The sequence below is a fragment of the Lichenostomus cassidix genome, chromosome 3 (genome assembly GCF_008360975.1).
Source record: "Lichenostomus cassidix isolate B80296 chromosome 3, HeHo_3.0, whole genome shotgun sequence".
Classification (NCBI taxonomy): domain Eukaryota; kingdom Metazoa; phylum Chordata; class Aves; order Passeriformes; family Meliphagidae; genus Lichenostomus; species Lichenostomus cassidix.
In genome coordinates, this window is record NC_139483.1 from 23,134,342 (window position 1) to 23,156,985 (window position 22,644).

Consider the following 22,644-nt stretch of genomic DNA (forward strand, 5'->3'; position numbering starts at 1 on the left):
TTAAATACCTCCAGGGGTGGTGACTCAACCCAGAAGTTATTTATTTAATGTGACCTGAATTTTTCCCTTAAACTGCATTGGGAGTGGGGTATTGATTACTCTTAAATAGGATGAGGGTGTGTCCATCCCATTGGCCAGATGAAGCTGTATTGACCTGGGTATTGACCTATGAGGGGCACCACTTGGAATCAGCCACCAGTGGGACCATTAGACCGCAACCACTGACTGCATTTGAAGCCTGGTGACCCAGCTATTTTTTCATGCTACTTCTAATAATAATTATCATTATTATCTTTCTCTGTCATCCAATCCTCACATTTGTGCAATGCAGATTTAATAAACAGGTTAGTGGAAAGCTTAACAGTGTAATGGAAAGTGTTAAAATTGTAGACTTCTCAAAATGCATCGTTGCATTTAAGAAGGGATTGGGAGTTGTTTGTGGAAAGCTGACAGAGTCCAGCAGAAGAATTTTTACAGGACAGTGAGACAACTTGAGAGAGTGTTGCACACCATAAACTTTCTAGGGAGAAAACTGAGATGGGAGAGCCAGTTTAGGAACAAGGTTTTGCCAGTTTAGGAACAACTGATATCTGTGATCTTTGTGGAGGTGTTTCTCACCGTCTAAGTGTGAGGAATGGAGTTGCAGATAGGGGAGAAGGCTGTCTGGGCATTCAGGGTTTCCAGTGTTGCACAGCAGCTTAGTGCTGGAATACTTGAGTTTAACATTTCTCTCCTAAGGGGGGATTAATATCATAGTCCTGTGCTGTGTTTATTGCAGAGATTTTATGCCTCTTTTCCTGCTCTTCCTCCCTGACACCTCCCTCTCCATCCCCTTCCCCTCCTTGTCAAACTTGCCCAGCGCCCCCCACAATCTGCTGCATTGGCAGATGTGTTTTGAAACAGGTACATTGTATTTAAAATACTTACCCATAGCTCTACTTTCATAGTCAGGTGAACCTTACAGCGTACCTTAGTGCATTAATTTTGCTAATCTCCATTATAACTTACATGTTCTTTCCTTTCCTTGTTTGTTTTGAACTTGAGAGAGTTTACACAACCAAAGCTGTGTTTGCATGCCTTTTAATTAAGCTAAGCAGCTTTGATTGTCAAAAAATAGGCAAGTATGTTGACTTTGCCAGTGGATAAGTGTTTGGTAGATGACTTAAATTCCACAAAATCTGTGGAAAGGAAAGTTCTTCTATGAAGCACCTTGATGAATGAACATACATTTTCAGTTTGCCATAAGTGACTTGGATTACCAAATGTAATGGTCAGAACATCACCTGCAAAAGAAAATTTGGTGGCAGAGATCAGAACTAGTGTTCCAGAAGTAAGCAAAAAATGGTTCTTGAAAATTTGCATGTGCTTGGTTTTGTCCTAAGTGTTGATACAATGTTTTCAAAGATTATGTAAAACTGTGCAACACTTTCTTTCGAAATAGTATTTTTTTTTTTTCTTTTTTTTTTCTTTTTTTTTTTTAAAGCAAAATAAAAACATAGGAATTATTGGAATGAATGTGGAAAAAAAAGTCCAAGTATGAATTTATGCAGCTGGGCATGGCACTAGAGATGTTGACTTGCCAAATGTAAAGAAATATAAGTGGAGATGCTTTTATTCTTAAACACTCAAGTTTGCTGGAAGCACAGAAAATAATGACCAATTGATTCAGGTGCTGGATGTATAGCTTGATGCCAGCAGGAGTACTTAGAATAAAGAGAACACCTTCAGTTTTTAATAGAAGCCTGTTTAACATACCTAGAGGAACAGCTAGTCTTCTGAAAATAATCTGCTGTCAAATACAGGGGGAAAGTGACATCTGTCAACTTGCAGCCTAGTTTAACTTAAAGGAAGATGTTAATTAAAAAAAAATTGATTGTTGACAGTGGACGGTGGGTGGGGTTTGTTTAGTTTTGTTTTGGTTTTTTTGGTCCTTTTTGGGGGGGCTTTTTTTTTTTTTTCCTCTCTGTACATGTTGCCTGAAACTCATCTTGCTGTAGGTGAATATGGAATGGAGCAGCAAGGTATATTTGCTGGAAGGAGCTGCAAGTTCACCTTAAACTGCTGTTTCAGTGAGAGAGGACTTTGGTCTTGGGGAAAAGTGGAGCAGGGTTTTGGGAGAGAAAAGCTGTTTGGAGTTGGGAATTTCCCTTGTGGTGCTGCAGGGAGAAATGATATGTTCTGTTTTTACTGTATATAATCACGGAAGATCTTGATCTTTGTGGTTACTTGGTCAAATTCATGTGCAATCTTCAACTTTCTGACACAAGTCGGTAACTTTAGTTTGGAGAAAACCACAAACTTTTAGGCAGTTTTGTTGTTCATCTGGGCCCCTGGGTACAACTTTAAATTTGCAGTTTTAAAGGTGTTTCAAGCATCTTGGTTGGTCAGTCTGATTGAAATTTAAAAATCAAATTAATTTTGAAGAATATGATTGCTATTCTAATAATTACTAGTAATGTAGTCATTACTGTGCTGCTGCATCAGTTTGAGGAACACTCATATTGAGCCTTTTAGTTTGTATTTTGTGCTGTTAAAAATAAGCACAAAATGCTTGCAGTAAAAATCAGATCCTGATCTGTGAGTTTGTTAGATGGAGTTGGTGGGGTTGAGTACAGACAAAGCAGTTCAGCTGCCTGATCCGGTGGTGGCAATGAGATCCAAAATACAATTTTTCAGCATGCAGCTTTGTAAGAAATTGCAGAGGAAGAAACTTTATTATATTGCCCTTGGGGTTTTATTCATTTTTTTTTAAGACAGAAATGTAGTTAATAGGGCACTGTTAGCTTGAGAGCTTTGTTTTTTTAATTGACAGAATCACATTCATGCTAAATAGAACTCTTTATTAAAAACTCAATTTTTATGTGAAGATATATCTGTAGCTTATGGATGTGATGGATACTGTGTAGAGCATGTTATCAAATAATGATGTTAAAGTTTTGCCCTTTCACTAATCTCTTTAATATTTTTTCCCCAAATGCAGTAAATAACATGGTATGAATATTATACTCTTATTTTCCATTTCTACAGGTTTAAATCTTAGTAGGAATTTTGAGGAAGATAATTACTAGAAGCTTTTATTGTGATCCTTCAAAATGCCTTAGTGTCTCATAGGATACTGAGTCTTAAATGTGTTGTCTAAAGCCAGTTGTGTAATGCAGGAGCTCTTAGGTTTTTCTGTTTTGTAGGTAGAGCAGGTCTGGAGCTGGTGTTCAGACCATAAATGCATTGCATTTTACATTCACTGAACATTGTAGTAGAACATGAAAAAGAAACTTCATTTCTGCAGGGGGCAGAAAGGCCTCCATGGAAAAATAGTGTTTTGTTTCTGTGGATAACATCAAGAGATACTCAGAAACTGTCAGAAGAAATGGCAGTATACCTAGAGTTAAAGTGATAGAATAATTGGAACTTGAGACAAGGTTGGAGCTGAAATTAAAGGTAATTTAGGAAATCTGACTTACATATGATCAGTCCCCAAGATTCATCCAACTACACTGCAGTCACTTTTACCACAAAGTACAAGAGAAACACAGAAGTTCCCCCTACTTTCCTCAGTTGTTTTTCCCCTTACAGATTTAAAGTGCTGACTGAAGTTTGAGCAGCTGTGTTTGACTACATATAAATAAAGTTCATACTGCAAGTAATACTTAGTAGCATCAGAACTGAAGAGCTGGAGGACTCCTCCTGTGGTGTGTTGGCATTTTCTCTGCCACCATGTCTTGCTCTGCTCCATCCCTCTGCTCCTCTGGCTTGGCTGCTGCATTTTCTTATTTCCCCAGGTACAGGCAGGTACTTAAGACATGCTTTTGGCAAGGACTAGCAGCTTTTTCCTCTTTGTTGGCGAGATTTGGTGAGATCATGCGGACGCTTGCTCCAGGAGCTGGGAAATTGCGTTACAGTCTGTTCCAGTTAGGTTTTTGTGAGTAATTGCAAGCTTCCCTTATCTGTATTGTCTTAAGGGTTTCTATTGTTAATTGATTTGGTTGCATGAAGCTGTGACAGCTGTGATAAGCCTTAACATTTTTACTTCCAGTTAAATATTTATAAAATGTGAATTTCACTGTATGTGGCTTGAAAGTCAGATGGAGAGCCTCTGAGTGTATTTGTTTAATTGTCTGTAGCCAAGTACAATTAGCATGTACTGTATGGGCAGTGTAATTATCCTGTCTAGTAAGCATGCAGAATTCTTCCTTACTAAACGATTATTTTATTATTCCCTTGGTATAGTGTGGGGCAGCAGTTGGATCCTCATACTAAAAATAAGAAAGGAAGATGTGTGTTTTGTGTATTGCATCAGCTTTCAGCAAGATTAAAATAATGTATTGTGCAAGAACATGTCCTTCAGCTGTTTCCCTAAAGACTATTGACACGTTTAACTTCTTCGAGCCACACACATGCTCCCCCTGCCATGTATGGACACAGAAATAATTCATATGGTATTCCCCATTCAGGTTATAAAGTAACTCATCTATGCACTGATCTAAATTCAGGAGGAGTTGGGCTTGTTTATGTGGAAGAGGTAGCATTATCTTTAACCAAAATACAGCACTTTGAATTTGATTGATTTGGCACGAGTGCTGGTCTCATTAAAATAAAGGCTTTCTGAAAAGGTTGTTTATGTATCTGTCTACTTTCTTGGGTTCCTTTGTTCCCCAGGGAAGAGAATTGGAGAATGAATGTGTCATGTAAAACATTTTTTTTTTAATTGGTGTGTGTTGATGCCTTTCTTTGGTTTATTTGGATTATTTTTACAAGTGAAATCATATATAGATGTTTTGGAGTTTTGGAAAGTCAAAGCTTTTTTTATTGCTTACCTTGGAAATGATGCAGTCTTATTACCTGTTTACTGGGCAGGACAAAAAAAGGTAAGGAATTTGGTACAGGGTGGGGGAGAGATCACTGTGACGCTGAAGTTTGCTGTTGAAGTAGGAGAGACCTTGTAAAAAAGTTGTTATTGTAACTTCCCAGGTTGAACGGGTTGTTGCACTTGTTGATGTTTCAACTGGTGCTGAACTGCAGCTTCTAATATTTTTTATATTGGCAGTGGAGCAAAATGACCCCATTTCATGGAGAGACTGACATATTTTTCATGTTAACTTAGCGTAACTTACTGTAACAGTTAACTTACTGTAACGGGACTAATCTGAAATCATAAGTCTCTTTAATTCTATGTACTAGAGATAATCTCTTGATTCCAGCTTTTGGAGAATCAGCAATAAATACATCCTTCCTCAAATACCAATTATGCATTTCTGCTTGTACCTGCTCATTAGTTGACTCAGGGACTGTAGTATGTAATATCTTGTCCAACTTCCACAGAGGTGCTTAGAAATAACTATGCATTCCTCTTTTCTCTTTTGCTTTAGTTGTAGAATAATATTTTTGTTCTCTGCTTTGATGAGTTTTGTGTGTTGCCTCAGTATAGTTAATACTTAAAAAGAGGACGAGAATGGTTATTCCAGTAGGCTAAGTAGCTATTGACCGAAATGTTTAAAGCTTATCTTGGAGATGTGAGGTGAAAGTAGTAACTTCCAGAAATGAACTGTCAGCTTCAGTGTTTGAGACCTGTATTTATTTTCTGCTCTGTCTCTCACTGTGGGATTTTTTTAGGTGTCAAGTAAAAGTAATGGCATCATTTAGAAGAGAAAGCAATAAAAATGTCATCCATATCTGTTAAGATATGTGTCAGTGCCCACACAAGTTTGCTTGTGCTGTCTCCATGCACATACTTCCTTTGAGGCATTCATCGCCTGAGTTGGACCTTGCTTAGTGTGGAACATCACTGCTCATTCCAGTGCTTCTCCCATTTCTTCTAGAGCAGGTGGCAATTGGCTCTAAACCTTTTCTGTGAAGTCCTCATGTCCTTTTGTCTGTCCAGTACTTACTGCTGTGATCTTCCTCTGGCATTTCTTGGGATGACAGCAGTGGATTTAGAAACATGTGCAAATATCTGAATGCCTCTGGCTTGGGTGACCCAGCTGTTGGAAATGCACTGCAAACACATCTTGCAGAGTAGGATGACTTAAAAAAGCATCAGTAGATAGCAGTGGTAGTTTGTTCTGTATGTTACTTTGTTGGGAAAGTACTGAATTGTGTAATGTGTGCTTGAATAAATGGGATTGCACTAACTTTGAAGAAAAAGAAAGAAGCAGCAGAGTGAAATATTTTAGTTTGATTATAATACTACAGAAGCGGCATAGTTGCGGTTCTGTCTTGGAATTAGGGAATAGGTAGGCATGAAACAGGTAGTCTTCACCCTCTAAAATGTGAAAAAGAAACTAATTCTGAATAAGGTTAATTTTTTCTTCTGGGTTTTTTTTTTTCATTTGTCTGTTTTTGGGGTTTTGTTTGTTTATTTTAGGGAAGATGTTTGTATGCTTTCAAGACTTGCACAGAGAGCTGACATTTCTATTTCTGTCTGAGCAATTGTAAAAGTCTGACACATCTACCGAAGTGAATTCAGACAATGAATTAAGGGTTTTTCATGAGAATTATTTTCCTTACTTGATTCAAAATTGGAACTTGAGTGTATTTCACACAACAGATTTAAAAGTGCAAAATTGATTTTTGTCTCAAAATAATTAAAAGTGTTCAGATATTGTAATGTATAGGAGCCTTAAATTACAGTTAGCACTCTGTTAAACGGTATTAAAACCAAATCCATATGTATGTACAGAACAGGAATTATACTGCATCTAATTGGCTGTTGATATTCTCATGAACTTTACTAGGTTACAGTTAATTAAATATTGATTCCTATTTATTTAATATTGTTTGTGGTTTGAATTCTGTATCAAAATATATTACAAGGGGCCTAATCATGAGCCCATTGAGCTTTACCTCAATTTTTAATGTATAGTGCAGGGCCTTTAAAAAATAAATAAATAACCTTAATCTACAAAATGAATGCTCCCAGCTGTAACTAGTTACTGAAATGTAGAGTGTCAGAGGTATGATTAGAGATGTGTATCTTAGAGTTTAGGTTTTTTGGGTTTGTTGCATTTTTTGTTTGTTTTTGTTTATGGTTAATGGAACATTTTCTCATACTTAATTCTGGTTAGTCATAGAATTTTAGAATTCTTCATTTGGTATGACACATCCTTTTTTGTGTTCTGCTGCTCTGTGTTTCTTACCACACTGAATATGAAGGAGTATTTTTTGCCAGTATAAAAACTGTTTTATATAATCCCGCATTAAAAGGTATTTAGGGAGTTTCAGCAGCATGTACTTATCTGGAAAGATGAGCTAAACTGCACAACCTGCTTTAACAGGTTCCTGCAGTTTTGAATGCCTGCCTTTCGTATTCAGTAAGTACAGAGGCAGCTGATTGGGGTTGGCCAAGTTCTGCTACATCAATTGTAATTACCTAAACTTAGACATACCAGCTGTGATGAGAAAAAAAAAAATAGGTAGGTCTTCCTCTTCTATCTTCTGTCCCTGATTTAAAGTAAAAGCAGATTAACTCTGAGAGTTAATTAGCTCTTGGAGTTAAAAATGTTTTAAAAACTTTGTGATAGAGGAAACTAAGCCATGATGTTTGTCTTTTTTTATATATGAGAGATTTTCCTAGATATTTTCTTGAATGTAGATAAAAGAGTACTGCTGAAGTGATCACATTGAGCTGGTAACTCTGCTCTGCCCTGCCCAAACAAGCCCAGGGAATTTTTGGGGGAAGGAGCTTAATTCCTGTCTGCCTACCCCTTCAGACAGGAGGGTGCCATCAAGAGTTTGACTTGGGAAGCAAAGAATCTTGAATAATTAAATTTAGGTCATTAAAGTTTAAGTAACATCCGGTCTCAGAAAGGATACATATGTCTGGGGGGGGAGGAGGGTAAAAAAAGAAGACAAAAGGGAAGCAGGAAGAGAGAGCAGTGCACCAAGGTTGAGTTAACAGAGGCCCTTCAGAAAAGGGGAATTCAACCCTAACGAAACCAATACAGAAAGCCATAAAATACATCAGGCAAATGTATGGGAAGGAAATCAGAAGGGTGATAAGTCTATGAAGCAGATGGTCTACTTTGTAGTGCGTCACTTTACAAAAATAGGAAGTGAAATAGTTCCTTCTCCAGTAGATAGTTAAAGGAAAAAATCATGTGAGGCTGTGGTGATAAGTACTCAAATTCTGTGGAGTGTTGTTTTGTTTTGGTGGTGTGGTGGGTTTTTTTGTTTGTTTTTTCCCTTCAGTGAGAGGGAATCACTGTCCTGCTTTAATATGTTGAATAAAAGGATGCTCAAGCATTGAAACACAGAAAAGTGTTGTGACCAGTTGGATATGCCAAAGAACTCTGGTAGAAATTAAGGTTTATGAGATTGTTCTGTTCCAAATGTGTGTTATGCTGTCATTGTGAGCAACACAGTGAAAGGACAAAAAGAATAAGAAAGTTAGGTATTTGGCTAAAACTAGACAAGTTTATGAGAAAATAAAGAGTAACCTGATGAAGCAGCAAGAGTGAGCAACAAGGAGACAAGGACAGCATGTTGGACTAAGGGACTTTACAGAGGCTTAATTACTGTCTTAACTTGTGAAGCAAGGGGGTAGGACAAACATGAGTTTACAGATAAAAGAGGACCTTGATGTAGATTCTAAATCCGGAGTTGCGCAGCCAAATTTTAAGCACTTGGAAGAAAACAGAATGCTTTATCTTAGTGTTTGTCTCCAAGGGATCAAAAAAAAAAAAAAGGGGGTGGGGGTGGGGGAAATGTATGAGACAATGGAAAGGTAGAACATCTCCCATGAACAATGAACACTCAGCAAAACTAAATCCAAGGAAAAGGAAATACTCCCACCCACTCTTTTTTCCTTATCCTTGTTCTCGCAGAATCGGTGTTTACATTGAGCAGCACATCTCTTTCAGAGGCCACTGAAGCTGATAACTCTTCTGAGGATTCAGATGATATAGACATTTGTATGAGCGGCAAGTAGGTGTTAGAATAAACAACGTTTTGTTTTTAGCAAAGTGTAGAATTATCATGGGTTTGGGCATCGGCCAATCTCAGAGGTGTGGTTTTTAGTTTTTGTGGTTCTTCTCCCTCACCCCCCTCCAAAATAAAGTATGTCTGTATGTGTTATCAACATAAATGGAGAAACAAATGCATTGCTCTTTTCTGATGCATGCTGTAGGATAGATTCACCAGTAGTCTCGCCATATTGAATGTTTTCCTGAAGCACAGCCCTACTACATGGGCAGTTTGTGACCTTAGTGTGTGTCGGGGTGATGGGAGGAACATTAATTTACTTCCTTTTAAAGAAACAAACAATAAAACAACACAACAAACACACAAACAAAACCCCCAAATCAAATGCTTTGATTTGTATCTTGTTTGACTTTTGCTTGGGAAAATCGTTAGGAGCTATTTGTCTTATGAACATACTCATATCTTCTCTCCTTTGTTTAAGAAGCTGGCATGAGACTAGCATCAGTGGAGATGATGTGGGCTGTTATTTCTGTGAATACAAGCAGAATTAAAAAGGAATTGCTCTGGCTGGGAACTGAACTGCCTTAGCAGTTCAAGTGCTTCCAAGCACTGGTGACTGTTGGCGCTACAATGCCTTCATCTGCCCAAATCTGCCTGCTTTGCAGCCACTGCTGTCACCAGGGAAAAGACTTGTGAGGACTCATGATCTGCCCCACAGCATGTGAATTTCCATCTTAAATATGCAAATAAAAATGTGAGGGCTGAGCAGAGTCTGGTATAAGAGAGTCAGCCCCGAAGTTGTCAAATACAACTGTTGACTTCTCTTACTAAAGAAATATGTAAGTTAGCTGGAATCAGGTTGGGCATGTTGGATCTCTCTGTCACACCTTGAGATTTCCATGTAATTTAGTGCAGATGATGGCTGGTGGTCATGCCTCCCTCCTGTGGCATAAATAGAGCCCTGAAGGGAGCTCTGTAATTCGTGATTATGAAATGAACCAGTTTTTTATTTTTGATGGTGAGGTCAAATCCTATTAGCTAGCATCAAATGCAATGAAATACTTATTCAGAGGGACTTTAAACTTTATAATGCACTTAACAAGTATTCTTCTCTCATCCACGGTGTGTCACCAAGCACATCTGCAAAGCAGTTTACATGCCTATTGCATTTATAGTGGATTAGTTATGTTTTTTTACCTGGAGGGGTGTGTGTAAATCCTTGATGTGTGAACTGCTTCTGCAGATGTGTTCAAGTAGAAACCCCACACTTCAAAGTCTGAATGTTATGGATGTAAAGTACTTGGGGCAAGACAAGGCCTCATGTCAAAGTGTTATCTCAATACACATTTCTGAGGCTTGCAAAAGAAAGGTGCTTTAACTTGGACTTCTCTGCTTGGGGTAAGAAACCTGTGTTTTATTACTGTTTGCGCTGAATTACGGGAGTTAATCATTGTTCACGTGTGTGTGCATTGGGAGAGCATGTGTTCACTGAAGGCAGTAAATCTAACAGTTCAAGGTGTTTTCTGCTGCTCAGTGTACTCAGTGAGATATTCAATAATGATTTTTCTGTGTTAGGTTCTTTGAAAGCATTTTTTTAAATATAATAATCATGGGTGAACAACGTCTTAGAAAAAATACTCTTGCAATGTTTGGTTAGTGATGTATAGTCTGAAGCATGATAAAGCTGATGTATAGTTGTACATTCTGAAATACAATTAAATCTGTCAAAGCATTAGACATGACAAACATTTGTCAAAGGCAAAAAGTGCCCAAGAATCACATAATTTTCTTATTTTTTACTTAGTATTCAGTTTACAATATTTATTTTATCATAACTGAAAGATGGTAACAGAGGTGAGTTAAACTGCTGTTTTTAACCATTATGTGGTAAAGCTCACAGCAATAGTTTCACACATCTAGTGACCTTCAGTATGAGAACATGCTGCTGTTGTCTGTCTAGTCTAGTATCTTGTCTTGTCTCTAACTTCAGGCATCATCAGTCTATTTCACAAAAGGGGTAAAACTAAAACCTCCCTGCCAGACAAATGTGGGATGATCTTCCTCCTCATTCTTAGTGAAGTTGTTTTATCAACCTTGAGAAGGGTGCTTTGTATCTCTACTAAAGCACTTGTGTTTGTTTTCTTTGTATTCTTTGTGTGTCATGTCTGTTTTTAAAACTGGCTTTCCTTTGTGGTTTTTTCTTTATGCCTGTTTTTGTCAATGGTAATCTGAATGACTTTATTACCCTCCTGGAAAGAACAAATGACATTTTTAGGAATGGTTGAAATTTTTGACTTTACATTTTTTAAAAGTAAATGTTTTTATTAACATAAATACAGCAATAGTTGCAATTAGAGTGCTGTTGTGCTTTTTGATGTAGCTTATATAGCCTCACATTAACAAATGCAAAAATTCTTCTTTTGCAACTATACTTTTGCAATAGAGTTCTGAAGAAAATGAACTGTCTGTATAATATTTTTCTCTTCTTAAAATGGTTTTGATGGCAACATTTTCTTCTACTGAAGTCATTAACACAAGACATTTAATTTTGTTTTACTTTGCTAAAGTAATAAAAATTAATTTTGGTTGTAACAAATGTTAAAAATTAGGTGTAATAGAGAAGAATATGAACCTATTAAATATTAATTGCTTTTTTAAGGATAATTTTGTTCATGCTTATTTGTGGTCAGTTGGAAGGAAGTCAGCACTTTGTATCCTGCTTAGTGTGGAAGGCTTTAAATATGCATTGCTTGGTGTTAACTTTTTTAAAACATTACTTATGACTGACACATCCTGGTGTAGTTTGCTCTTCCCGCTAGTGACCTTGAAAGCATGTCTGTGCAATAATTGCTTATTGCTGGAACAAAAGATAGTTCTGTCTATGATTTGTTTGAATTCAGGAAGCCGTGTTTGCCAAAGTAAAATCTTGGTGACGCAACTATGTCAGGTTTCAGCAGCCACACCTCTGCTAAGCAGTTTCAAGTTTTCAGTTTTAACCTTTGTTCATAGCCATATTCCTTTTCCAGCGAAACTTCTGAGGTGGTTTGCTTTCTTCCTTTTGCACTGCAGTTGTGCTAAACAAATGCCAAGTTAGAAGGAAAAGCAGCAGAAAGAACTGTTGAGGTTTCCAGTAATTTTGTACTAAGGCAACTGGAGGGTAGAAGAATAAATGGATTCTCTTCCTGATCATTGTGGTAAGGTTGACTCAGAATATTCTTAAGTGTTGGATGGTATAGATGGTGTGGGTTTTGTGGAATAGGATTTCATAATGAGCTGTGCTTAATATCTGAAGAACAATGCAAAATGCCATCATGGGGCTCCAGTTGCCTTCCACTGTGGAGGGACAGAGGATCCAATTGCATATGTATGTCTTCACTGCTGTAATGCAGTTTTCAGTGTGGCTCTGAGGTATTGCATTAACGTTTGTCTTTGATATTGGTGTTTAACGCAAGAATACATTTCAAATGAGCCAAGCTGCCGAAAGTGCTCCCTCTAGGACTGTGTGAATGTAGTTTTCCGTGCTTTATGATGAGGATTTGCCTTTCTGTAATTATGGATTTGTAAGAATCCCTTCAAAATTAATAGGTTTTGGACAGCAATTACAGTTTTGAAGTGTATATTGCTGTTAATGTGCTGAGTTGGTCCCTGTGCTGTAACCAGCTGCATATATTGACCTCTTCTCAGGACTGAGTCTCTGGTGAGTGTAACTTCTCAGCATTATCAAACTGCGAGCAAGAATTTAATTACAAATTAGCTGTTTTAATGGCTTTGTGGGGGAAAAAAGCCAACAGAGTTTTTAAATCGAGTCCTGAAGGATCAGCATTTCAAAAACAGATTTGTCCATTTCTGCCTGGAGCCATCCATATTTGTGCGCGTGCGTACACATGCGGCTTTTAATAATCAAATACCAAAGTTTTTACTGAGATTTCTGAAATTTGACCCTTGGATGCAAATTCTAATTTTTGTCAAACTCCAAAGTGCTTTAAGCATCATGTTTGCTGAATGTAGAGGGCTGAAATCAAGAACCATGGTCTTGGAAAGCATTCAGAGCTTTGTTAACACTGCTCTCCAGTCAGACATGATGCCAGGGGTCAAAACTTTGTTTACAGCAGAAGTAAATGAAGCAGTCATTTTACAAATGGCCTGTGAAGAAATGATAGCAGTAGCATGTGGAGCCTCTGTAGTTCATTGTAGTTCTCTGTTGCTGCTGCATTCAGCTGTGCCTTGTCTTTGTCCTGCCCGATTTATGGGACAAGTCCCAAAGACCCTTACTGAAAGCAGTTTGTTACCTTCTGCCATGTTGAGTACAATGCCATGTTTATCATCACAGCCCACTGTTTATGAGTTAAAATGGCATGCTAAAGTCGTCATTTACAAAACTAGACTTTTTTTTCCCCTTCTAATACTGTTGTGTTTCTTGCTTTTGTGTACCTGCTTTCTGATGGGACTTCCAGAGCTAACCAGCACCACTCCTTTCCTAAGTCTCTTGGAGGTGCTGGTGAAGGATTTAGGGATATTCTGTACCTTGAGAGACTAAACTGTGCTTTCCACTAGGCACAGACTAGGAAAATGAACTTGCAAACCCTGATTTTTTTCATGGCCAGCACTATCCAACCAATTCAGTGGTAACCAAATTCTGAAACTTTTTTTTAAATTAAAGATTGTAATATGGTTACTAAAGTATTTAGTGTGGTTTTTCATTAGGAAGAAAAATTACATTTTGTCATTGAATGCATTTTCAGCCATTGATATATGCAGACTTGCCTGCTGCAAAACAAATAAACATCTGCTGTGTTCACTGTGGTCAGAATTTGCATCTCTCTAGGAGACAGTGAGTATCTGCAGAGAGAATACTTCAAGTAAAGCTGAAGCTAAAGTTTTGATAGACACAAGATACCTGAGAGATCCAGATGTTCAAGAGCAGTTTCTCCTAAATTATAAAACAACTCTGCATGCCTCAGAAGAACTTGGGGAATGCAATTCCATCAAGAATCAGGATAGTTGCTCAAGTGTTTGACATTTATTGAAAGTTTCCTAGAATAAATTTTTTTCTTGTCTCTGTAATATGCAGGCCTGAAATTGAAGTGAATTTAAAAAAAGCTTGCTGGAAAAGGCAGTAAAAAGAGGAGGTATACAACAGCTGTTATAGATGAAAAAGGTCTTTCAGCCTCCAGGGTTGACTAACTGTTGCCTTCCCCTTGGGCCACAAAGTGAGTGGTGAATGCTAAAGTAATGTGAAAATGGGACAGTAAAAGACTTGGAAAAAACATGAAATAATCTAATTCAAGAATGTTTTAATTGAGCCTTGGTTTTCTGGCTGCATTTAGATATAAGTGATACCTGTTCATTTGGTATGTGACAACCTCTGAGAAAGAGCTGGGATATGTGGTGGGTTTTTTTGCTTTGCTAAGAAATATGTAAAATTAAGAGTGTTGATAATTGAGTGCTTAAAGTTATTCTATGCAGAGATGAACCTTTTACTCGAAGACAGATTTACGTGATATTCACAGCTCATAAATCATTCTTGCATTGCCTCCCTGCTAGACTATTGGCAGTAGTGCGCATTTCTCAAAATATGCCTGTTTTCAATTAGCTCAAGGAAAATTCTGTAGTTACGGAAAGAACATCCATCTCTATTACCTGCCCCAGGAATTAACACCCAAATACACTTGCATGAAGATTACCAAAGCTTACTGTGTGTAAGCAGTGATTAGGGCTGATTTTTAAATAGGAGAGGATAGGAAGATTTAACACAACTGCCTTTGAAATGTTTCTAATCCTGAGAGTCAGTGTTGTGATGGATTGTGGAACAGCTCCTCAGAAATGCAGAAGTGCAGCACAAAGCATTTTGGGCTTGGAAAATAGGAGAATTTCAGAGAGCCAGTGTGGTGTGAGCTGGAGCTGGTCAGGCCCTGTTTCAGGGGGGTAATGGAAAGGCAGGATGCTGCCTCCCTCCCAGCTTGCTCTGCTCTCCTGGGCAATCCTGCTATTTGTTGTTTTTCCTCTTTAGCAGCAGTTTTCTGTACACTCTGTATACAGCCTTCCCTCTTTTTAACTCTGGGCTGAGGCAATTGAAAGCTTCTTGGTTCTGTTTTATTATGTCTTCTCTGAGCAACCTTCAGATGCCCTTGCCTTTTGTTTGCGGCTTTGCCCATTTCATTGTGCTTTGGTTAAAAAAGGTAGTTGTATCCATGCAATTACAGATCCTTGCAAAACACAGTTTGTTCTGTGCTCTCATGGTATTTCTTGAATAGTGAGTTCCACCTCTCCTGCATCGACTTTGTTCTCTTAACTGAAGAAAAGGCAAGGGACACTGCCAACTTTCACAAAAAGCTTATTTTCTTCCAAAGGGAATTGAAATAGTTTTAGTCTGTGACTTTTTCTATTGAAAACCAGATTTGTGTGAACTGGCATACTTGGAATGAACAATGTCCCACTAGTGTGGTCGATCCAAAATCACTTTTTGAAGGCAGAATGGGTGATCTTGATTTGTGTGAGGTTGCCAAAGTAAATGTCACTTGAAGTCATTGGCTTGCACTTAGCTGGAACAATATACCTGGCTTTTAAATAAAGCTTTTTTTCACTGCCTGATCGTGGGTGAAGAGCTAATTTTATTCTGTTTTGCTGCTAGTGAACGGATTTCTAAGGTACTGAGCTAATTAGAGCAACTATTTTCTGTTTTTCCAGTGAAAGAAACGTTTACTTCAGCACGTACGTTTCAGTGAGTAAAATGGCAAAGAGACAACACTTCTAGGAGCATCTTGTGAGCTCTTCTGGTGGGAAGGGCAGGTTGCTTGAGAGAGCACATGTGTGTGTATACATTTGGAGAAGTCTGTTGTATGAACTTATGCCTATTGCTTCTAGAAAGTGAACATTTCCACAAAATAATACTGTTACATATGGCTAGAATTAAATTATGGTGGTGTGTATTTGAGCTGCTAGGGAATTGCTAAGAATCTAATAATTTAAGTAGTCAGCTTTTCATCATGGTCAAGAGAAGTGGGTCATTTTGCAGTGTGCCTACAATGAGAAGAAGATACTGTGTGGCAGGATACATTGAGGCATGCAGAAGTGCTCAGGCCCACAAAAGACAATGCTGAGGAAATGCTTTATATAGAGTCTATACTGGGAATTCTTGACATTTTTGTTAATAGCACATAAGTCTGTGTTTATGAGACTTTAAAAATACTTCTGAGATATTCACAGTTTGTGTTCAAGAAGCTCTCTGCGTACCTGTGTCAGTACAGAACTGAGCCTTTATTAAAGACTTAGTGGACAGTTCTGAAGTGGCTGTAGTTTATCATGTCCAGAAGTGCTCAACAGGGAAGATCTGTTCTGATTGAGATACCTGTTCAGGGATCTTTGTCTGCTGGCATTACATGTGTCAAGATGCAAAATATTCTTTAGTAAAAGTTTAGAAAAGCTGACTGTGGGTTGAATTTAGTGTTTGGAGGAACAATATCATTATATCATATTTTTTATCTGGAAGATGAGGATGGGAGAGAGGGAGGAAAGCCTTGGTCCAGATAAGCTGACTTGTGCAGGTTATGAGTCAAGGGGTAGCAAGCACTATTTTTTCCTCCCTTTTAACATTTTTTTATTTAATATGTCTGTGGTCTTAGGCTTCTGAAGGCTCAAGCAGACTAATGCCCAGTTTTTATGAATTCATGTACTAGATGCCTATCTCTTTACTGTAGGGCTTCTGGAAAATGTAATTTCTCCTTTACTTGCATAATAAATTAAAGAAAAAATTGGAACAGATAATTTATTGCTTAACTGCAGGTTCTGTGCTTTAATAGGAATAATATGCTTCCCTTTTACAAATGCTTTTACCCTCCTGACTATTTCATCCCCTGATATAACCTTTCAGTTGAAAATTTGAACTTCCAAAAACTCACAAGCTGAGACAGGAATAGGAAGAGTATTTTTAAGTGAGGCCTTGTTTGGTTCTCTATAATAAATATATATAAAATATATGTAATACACATATAAAATGTGTATATACCTTATATATATATGCACATATAAGTGTTTATTTACTTTAAAACATATATATTTATGTATATATTTTTTTGCCAGCTTACTTTAGTAACAATTAAGAATGCTTTTTACTAGTGTTAAACCATTTTTGTAAAATTTGAAGAGAAGGAGCATTAGAGTTGCCTTTACCTTTGAGGAAGCCATGGTAGGGAGCAGAGGTGTTGTGTCTGAGCAGTGCCCAGGGAGGAAGGAAACACCACCATCAAACACAAACATATGGTGCCCTTTGGCTCACCAGATTGTTGTAGTGCTAGTGGTCATATCTGCTTCAATTTTAGTAATAGTGTTAGAGTTGAGGCTAAAAACTGAGAGATCCTGCTCTTTTTGGAGTTTTACCCTTGACTTCTAGGGAGGAGAATGGGGGAACTCCTAGAATAATTGTATATCTTAATATCTTGTTGCTGTCAGAAGTATTTTCTAGAAGAATTTTTCTGGGAGATGGCTGTGTTATCACCACAGCCCAAATGAAAGTTGCTTGGAATGAGTTTTATACTGAAATGCTACACTAGGTCATGAGAGATATATGTACATGCTATCTTTTTGTATATACCTGTCTTGCCAGAGCTTTTCAGTGAGGTTTAGACCTTATCATTCATACATTGGATAGAATAAGAAAATTCAAACAAACAAGCAAAAAACCCCACCAAAAACCAAAAAACGCTGAAGCAGTCTTAATATAACTTTTGCCCTTTCTGTTAACTTTTTTATTTTTTGATTGACTGTGGACTCACCATTGAGCAGGGATAAAAATCATAATCAGTTGTTCAAATCAAGAGCACTTTCCTCCTTTCATAGCTCACCTTACTGCCTTAGATTTGGGAGTAGGCCGCTACTTTTTAAATGGGGTGTATTTGCTAGTTAGAGAAGGCAACTTTTTTCAGAGGTAATTACTCCAAAACATTACAGGGTATGGCAAACTGAGCTGGTGTTTAAAAAAAAGGTACAAAAAAAAGGCTGCAGAAGCAGGAGTGGGGGAAAGATAGCTGGTTTGCCAGAATAGTTTCATGCTTTCAAGGAAAGAGAAAGACCTGAGGTATGATACATGCAAAGAAATATGTAAATTTGCTGAAAACAAATTATTGTGGGCATGCATGTGATTTCTGTTTAAGTATCGTACAGATATCCAATTTAAGTTTTAAAGCCTGCCTTACCCAGAATATAGAACAAGTAACAGCATATGTGCATATCCTAATAATGATTAAAAATGAATTTTAAATGGTGGTGTGTTTTGTATTACACCCTGTGCAGGTAGTCCTGTTTGCTGGATGCCTTGGAAACTTGGGAAGAGAACAAAGGGCATTATGAGGCATTTCTAATCAAAGGAATCCAGAAGGAGTGTACATTTTGTTGGTAGTCCAGGACAGTTAAATCAAAGGTGTTGCCAGTAAAATGGGATTGAACTTCACTTTCCAGCATTAGAGTTTGTGTCTGTGAGCTCCTAAATTGTGTGAACCTGTTTTACAATGGGATAAGCTGGAGGGAATTTCAGTTTAATTTTGAAAATTTATTTGAGTTTGAAACCAAAACCTAAATAGCCATTTCCGTTTTCTTTTAGCACTGAGATTTTTAGCAGTGGGGAACTTCTTGTCAAAGTGCTTAGTGCATACCTCGTAATGGAAATTGTGGGAGAATGTGAATAGAACAGAAATAGACCCAGCGTTTATCCGATAGTTCAACAAAAAGTAAATATTGAGATTGGTTTCTCTTCTTGTAATGGGCTATTAAAGTACAGCTGACTTGGCAGTGGAGGGCTGAAGGGGACAATTTCCCCAAGCAATCGTGTAAAAAAGAGAAGTTTAAATCTATATGGCCCTATATGTTGCTCCCATTCCCCACATGTTCTAACACATTTAAAGCCTTTATAAAATGACAAAGCGTGAGTAAAGTGTAGTGTGCCCTAGGGAAGCAGCAGAAAAGTTCAGGGACATTTTTTCTACATCTCTGTTATAGCAGGGAATGTACTAAATGTAAATGCGTGCCTGAGTGAGGGAACACACCATACCTGAGCTACAGAAGTCCCACCCAGGAAAAAGTCACCTAAACAGTAGTGAATACATAAAGGAGGTGCTGTGCAGACCCTGCTGAGGTTTGTTGTCAAGTTTATTGAAGTGCAGCTGGCCAGTCATCTTTGCAGATGGAGTGATACCTCAGGCTTTGGGGCAGCGGGAGTCCTTCCATCAGCCTCTTGTGAACAAGCCTTCCTTTTCCTGTGAGGTCCATCCTGCCTTACATAAACATACCTACAGAGCTCTGTTGCTTTCAGCACTGAATTGCTAGGCTAGAGGATCCCAAGTGCTTTCGCTTCCCTTAGAAAACAGTTTTGGGGGTTTTTTTCTGTGCTCTGTCTTCTGAGTTGTCTTTTCTGCACCTGTTTCAGTTAAATTAGTTTTGGACAGGCAGGTGGTTTGATTTTGTTTTGCTCTTGGCTTGGTAGCCACAACTATGTATATAAAACTACAACTAGCAGTTTGCCAACATCTTATAAGATTGATAATTCTGATTTTCTCTTTAAAATACCTAGTGTGTGTGTGTGTGTAACTACTGCAAAGCATCAGTCTCAAACAGCAGTTGATGCTCTGATGGCTCCCTTCTCCCCTTCACCTCCTGCTACTGGGTCCCAGATCACAGCAGAAGTTATTACTCAGAGCTACCTTTCACTTTATATGTGTAAATTTCATTACACTGGTGTTGCTCCAGCTAGCCTAACAGACTGTCCAGCTTCTGAAAGATGCCTTTGGGAGCAGCTAATTCTCCAAACTCTCTAGAAATTATTGTTGTATATTTGCTTTTTTTTTTTTTTTTTTTTGTATGGTCACTATGTAACTTATGTATAGCCTTGATGTCACAAAACCTGTGGAGCAGACATCTTCTCTTTGTTGGGATATCTTGATCTGTCTTTTGTGTCTTTAAGCCAGTGCTTTGTTTGTCTTTAAAATGTTGTATGTCTATACCTTAAATTCTACTGTTTATCGCATCAGTTCTTGCTTTAATTCTGGATTGTGTTCACTGGTTTAAGTTCTTTGGTTCCTTTTTTGAGGATTAAATTACCCAGGTAAAATCAAATCTGCCTTGTCTTCATTTCACTGCTCAATTTCATTTCTCTGGTTTCTTTTGTCCAGATCTTTTCTTATCAAGGTCATGCTTTTTCATTTGTAACCCCAAGGTTGATCTTCCTTTTCTCCCAAACTACTTCCTTTCCCCCTCCCTCTTGTAGTGTATTTTGGCTTATCTGTCACTGTTGTGAGTGCCAATTACTTTAGTGTTGTGGAATGGAGATGATCCAGAGCCCCTTACTTCTTTATTGTAAATGGTCTAATTTTGTTTCCACACTCTATGTGGCAATAACCATTACTCTATGCTCATTTTCAGTGTGTCCTTTTTTTTATCTTTACTGAAACAGAAGGCAAAACATTTTCTTTGGTGTTTGTTCCTGCTTGTTCTTCTCCCCAAATAATCTCTTACACCTCAGTGTGTAGGACCTGTCTTTCTTCTCCTCCTCTGAATCTGCAGTGCATAGTAACAATGATGCTTCAGTATTTCTTTTGCATGGTTCAACTTAAGCAGGTTTCCAGTTGGTTTTACTCTTCTGTTGGTGCCCTGTAACCTCTGAAGCATGCTTTTCTTTCTTAAGCTTTTTTTTTTTTTTTTTCACTTATGGAAAAAAGGGTTTCCTGCTTGTTTTTAGCATCACAGGTCAGGTTTTTATTCATCCAGATAGTCTGGGTTCCTCAACAAATTTGTTCTTTAGCTTGGAAAAGAAACTGAGCACCCTCTGACAGATTGTTTGACAGTATCTCTGGGAAGTGGTCAGGAATGGTGAGGATTGGCTCATGATTACTTGAGCTACTGGTCATCTTTCCTGTCCACCAGCATGAAACAACTGGGACAGCATTCTTATTGACCTGTGACTGATGATGACCATTGACCAGAAGAATCCTGCAGCCCTTATGCCCATGACATTGCTATCATTCATGTTTGTTTGGGTTTCTCAAAAAATAAAGTGTATTAGTTTCTCAGGAGTTCACCCTTCCCTTTGTCATTTTATGAGAGAGAAACTGTTGACCACAGGTGTAAATCTCTGTAGGATCCCAGTTGCTCTCCAAAGGGATAATTGTCAGAAGTCTATTATATTTCAGTATTTCCCTTCCTTTCTTTCTTTCTTTCTTTCTTTCTTTCTCCTCCCTCATCCACTATCCTACCTGGCAATTTTGGCCTTTATGTGTAAGTATTGGCCACCTCTCAAAGGTTATGTTTCTCTTAACCTACTTCTTGAATTTCATAACGTGGCAAAGACTTGTTTTTCTGTGAGGCTAATGCTTTTTCTTTTGTCTCTTAATTGTCAGCTGTGGTAGGACACTCTGGTGCTAGCATGTGGAAAACAATGCATCATGCAAGAGAAATGTGTGGCCAAATTATTTGTGTGTGTGTCTGTGTGTTTATGAAAAACAACCTTTTCTGCAGGAGACTGTTACTTTAGGACTGAAGACTGCGTGGGAGAGCTGAAATTGCTGGAAACATGTTTATAGGGGAAATTCTGGCAGGTTTTTAACTGCCATACGAGAAATGTGGCTGTCTAAAAGCAAGAAGTTGTACGATTCTTTTTCCAGATGTGATCCCTTCACTTTTAATTGCAATTTTAGGATATGAGAAGGCTTAGGAATGGAAAGACTCTTGTAAGATGTTTGATCACACCAGTTATTGACTGATTCTGAATTTCTAATTCCATGTGCACAGCAATGCATCTGCTTGAAGGTGGCTGTGCTGTATAGGCAAGTTTGTGGTTCCTCTAAAAGTGGGGGGACAGACATTAATGGTGATGTGAAACTGTGAAAGCTTTGAATGGTTCCGCCCTGTAAAAGAGGGATGATAGATGTTTGTGGTGATGAGAAGCCGTGCGAGCTTTGAATGGTTACATTTTACTTGTATGTCTGGATCTGCTACATGTAATTGTACTAAATGTATAATTGCCCAGACCCTCTGCAGTGCTTGCTGGGTTTTTGTGGCTTTGTTCTGCATTTGCTTTTTTCCTCTTCTCTTGCTTTTTCCCCCCAGTTTTTTTTCCTTTCTTTACTTTCTTCCCCCTCTATTTTTTTTGTTTGTTTTGTTGTTTTTTTTTCTTGTTGTATTTTTTGGTTTTGTTTTTGTTTTGTTTTTTTGTTTTGCTTCACTTAAGCTCCAGCACGGGAAGACGTCATCAGGTTTGCTGGTTAGGGGTCTGTAGGTGAGGGTGTGCAGAGGGTGGGGTATTTTTTTTGGTCGATTTTTTTTTTTTTTTTCATTCTTTTGAAATGGTGAGGAGAGATGGGCAGAGGGAAAGCAGTAGCAAGTAGTGATGCCTGGCAGGGTTTGATTACACTTGAAATAACTCGTTGAGATTTATGTTGTTTAGTTTTCAATGAGAAGGAAGAGGAAGTGGGACACATCCTGCTAACAACTTCTTGTAATGCTCCATGGTTTATCTTTGCAGCATGTGCAATATGACTGTTCAGTTTATTTTCTATGTGAAAAATATTCAGTATTGTCGACTGTTGAGACTTCTGCCTAATATTGCCTGTAGACTTTAGTATTCAGGTAGCCCCAGGCATATTGTTGCTGCTGCTTCCTTAACAGGGGAGCATGTTTTTAATGTTAAAGTAATCTCCCCATACCAGGGAAAGGATATAAAAGGTTTTGAGCCCAAAACCAACT

General features: G+C 38.0%; 1 protein-coding gene across 2 annotated transcripts in view; it reads left to right on the forward strand.

Annotated features, from left to right (window-relative positions):
- EML4 (EMAP like 4) overlaps positions 1–22,644 on the forward strand; it is a 151,711-nt gene that overhangs the window by 28,351 nt on the left and 100,716 nt on the right. Inside the window, exon 1 of one of the 2 annotated variants that reach the window (XM_085054950.1) lies at positions 11,914–12,110. The exons of the other annotated variant lie outside the window; for it this stretch is intronic. Coding sequence (XP_084911076.1) covers positions 12,086–12,110 — 25 coding nt within the window. The 5' untranslated portion in view covers positions 11,914–12,085. Of the gene's footprint in view, positions 1–11,913; positions 12,111–22,644 lie in introns of those variants that run through there. 2 annotated transcript variants of the gene reach the window in all.